General features: G+C 62.8%; 1 protein-coding gene across 1 annotated transcript in view; it reads left to right on the forward strand.

The window, feature by feature from the left end:
• Window positions 1-211: 211 nt before the first annotated feature.
• The window catches only part of LOC121354074 (kallikrein-14-like), a gene marked incomplete at its 5' end in the record, with an annotated part of 4088 nt that continues 1201 nt past the window's right edge, over window positions 212-3098 (forward strand). Inside the window, 4 exons of the mRNA XM_041468424.1 lie at window positions 212-252; window positions 332-341; window positions 452-699; window positions 2506-2642. Coding sequence (XP_041324358.1) covers window positions 212-252; window positions 332-341; window positions 452-699; window positions 2506-2642 — 436 coding nt within the window. The remainder of the gene's footprint in view (window positions 253-331; window positions 342-451; window positions 700-2505; window positions 2643-3098) is intronic.

Raw genomic sequence — 3098 nt, forward strand, 5'->3', positions numbered from 1 at the left:
TGGTGACGCATGTCCCAGCTCACCTGTGCTGGAACCACCTCACCTGTCCCATCTCACCTGTCTCAAGGTGTCCCCTGTCACCTGTCCTGTGTCACCTGCTCTGTGTCACCTGTCCCAGTCCTGACTCACCTGTCTCACCTGTCCCTGTGTCACCTGTCTCACCTGTCCTGTCTCCCCTGTCCTGTCTCCCCTGCCTCACCTGTCCTTGCAGGGAGCTGCAGGTGCTGCTCGGCACCAACACGCTGCGGGCAGGTACGGGCCAGGCGCGCTCACCTGTCCTGTCTCACCTGTCTCCCCTGTCCTGTCTCCCCTGCCTCACCTGTCCTTGCAGGGAGCTGCAGGTGCTGCTCGGCACCAACACGCTGCGGGCAGGTACGGGCCAGGCGCGCTCACCTGTCCTGTCTCACCTGTCTCCCCTGTCCTGTCTCCCCTGCCTCACCTGTCCTTGCAGGGAGCTGCAGGTGCTGATCGGCACCAACACGCTGCGGGCAGGTACGGGCCAGGTGCGCCGCGTCTCGCGCCTGCAGGTGCACCCCGCCTACGACCCGCGGCGCAACGACAACGACTTCATGCTGCTGCACCTGGACGCACCTGTGCGCTTCGGGCCGCGCGTCAAGAAGATCCGCGTGGCCACCAGGTGTCCCCGGGCGGGGCAGAACTGCAGCGTCAGCGGCTGGGGCACCACCAAGTCACCTGGAGGTACCTGGGCACAGGTGTGGGGGGTCAGGGGGGTCCCAGGTGTGTCCCAGGTGAGTCACAGGTGTGTCCCAGGTGTGTCTCAGGTGTCCCCGGGCGGGGCAGAACTGCAGCGTCAGCGGCTGGGGCACCACCGAGTCACCTGGAGGTACCTGGGCACAGGTGTGGGGGGTCAGGGGGGTCCCAGGTGTGTCCCAGGTGAGTCACAGGTGTGTCCCAGGTGTGTCTCAGGTGTCCCCGGGCGGGGCAGAACTGCAGCGTCAGCGGCTGGGGCACCACCGAGTCACCTGGAGGTACCTGGGCACACCTGGGGGGGGTGGGAGGGCTCAGGTGAGGTCACAGGTGAGATCACAGGTGTATCTCAGATGAAGTCACAGGTGAGCCCCAGGTGAGGTCACAGATGAGGTCACAGGTGAGCCCCAGGTGTGTCCCAGGTGAGGTCACAGGTGTGTCACAGGTGAGGTCACAGGTGTATCTCAGGTGAGGTCACAGGTGAGGTCATAGGTGAGCCCCAGGTGTCCCCGGGCGGGGCAGAACTGCAGCGTCAGCGGCACCACCGAGTCACCTGGAGGTACCTGGGCACACCTGGGCACACCTGGGCACACCTGGGCTCACCTGGGCACAGGTGTCGGGGGGTGGGAGGGCTCAGGTGAGCCCCAGGTGAGGTCACAGGTGTGTCCCAGGTGTATCTCAGGTGAGGTCACAGGTGAGGTCACAGGTGTGTCCCAGGTGTGTCCCAGGTGTCCCTGGGCGGGGCAGAACTGCAGCGTCAGCGGCACCACCGAGTCACCTGGAGGTACCTGGGCACACCTGGGCACAGGTGTGGGGGGGTCAGGGGATACCTGGGAGGGCTCTCAGGTGGGGTCTCAGGCGAGCTTTATGGAGCTCTTTATGAGACCAGGTGAGAGCTCAGGTGGGGTCTCAGGTGTCCTCTTAGGTGGGGCCTCAGGTGAGGTGCCTGGTGTCCCCCAGGTGTCCCCCAGGTGAGTCCCAGGTGTGCCACAGGTGTCCCCCAGGTGTGCCACAGGTGTGCCCCAGGTGGGTTCCCAGGTGTGGCCTCAGGTGAGCTTTATGGAGCTCTTTATTGAGATCAGGTGGGTCTCAGGTGAGCCCCAGGTGTATGTCAGATGATGTCACAGGTGAGGTCACAGGTGAGGTCCCAGGTGAGGTCACAGGTGTGTCCCAGGTGAGCCCCAGGTGTCCCCGGGCGGCACCTGGGCTCAGCATCAGCAGCTGGGGCACCACCGAGTCACCTGGGCACACCTGGGCTCACCTGGGCACACCTGGGCACACCTGGGCTGGTCCAGGAAGGTTTTGGATTCCAGAATGGGGAAAATCCAGGGAATTTTGGGTTCTGCTGACTCAAAAATGGGGAGTTTTTTGTCTCTTTGACCCAAAAAAGGGAATTTGGGGGATTTTCCCTCCCTCACCTCTCTCACGTGTCTCACCTGTGCTCACCTGGGCTCACCTGGATGGGTCCAGGAAGGTTTCAGGTTCCAGAATGGGGCAAATCCAGGGGATTTTGGGCTCTGCTGACCCGAAAATGGGGAGTTTTTTGTCTCTTTGACCCAAAAAAGGGAATTTGGGGGATTTTTTCAGTCTCACCTGTCCCACCTGTGTCTCACCTGGGCTCACCTGGACGGATCCAGGAAGGTTTTGGGTTCCAGAATGGGGCAAATCCAGGGAATTTTGGGTTCTGCTGACCCGAAAATGGGGAGTTTTTGGTCTCTTTGACCCGAAAAAGGGGATTTTTGGGGATTTTTCTGTCTCACCTGTCTCACCTGTGTCTCACCTGTCTCACCTGTGCAGCCAAGCTGCCGCGGGACCTGCAGTGCGCGCAGGTGCAGACCTTCGGGCCGGAGCAGTGCGCCCGCGCCTACGGCAGCGCCGTCACCCGCAACATGTTCTGCGCAGGTGTGCCCCAGGGCGGCGTCGACTCCTGCCAGGTGAGTGCAGGTGTGCCAGGTGTGTGCCACGTGTGTGCCAGGTGTGTGCCAGGTGTGTGCCAGGTGTGTGACAGGTGTGTGCCAGGTGTGTGCCAGGTGTGTGCCAGGTGTGTGCCAGGTGTGTGCCAGGTGTGTGCCAGGTGTGTGCCAGCTGTGTGCAGGTGTGCCCCAGGGTGGCATCGACTCCTGCCAGGTGAGTGCAGGTGTGCCAGGTGTGTGCCAGGTGTGCTCAGGTGTGTGCCAGGTGTGTGCTCAGGTGTGTGCCAGGTGTGTGCCATGTGTGTGCCAGGTGTGTGCAGGTGTGCCCCAGGGCGGCGTTGACTCCTGCCAGGTGAGTGCAGGTGTGCCAGGTGTGTGCCACGTGTGTGCCAGGTGTGTGCCAGGTGTGTGCCAGGTGTGTGCCAGGTGTGTGCCAGGTGTGTGCCAGGTGTGTGCCAGGTGTGTGCCAGGTGTGTG

This window comes from Pyrgilauda ruficollis, unplaced genomic scaffold (assembly GCF_017590135.1).
Source record: "Pyrgilauda ruficollis isolate IOZ18807 unplaced genomic scaffold, ASM1759013v1 scaffold1009, whole genome shotgun sequence".
Lineage (NCBI taxonomy): Eukaryota > Metazoa > Chordata > Aves > Passeriformes > Passeridae > Pyrgilauda > Pyrgilauda ruficollis.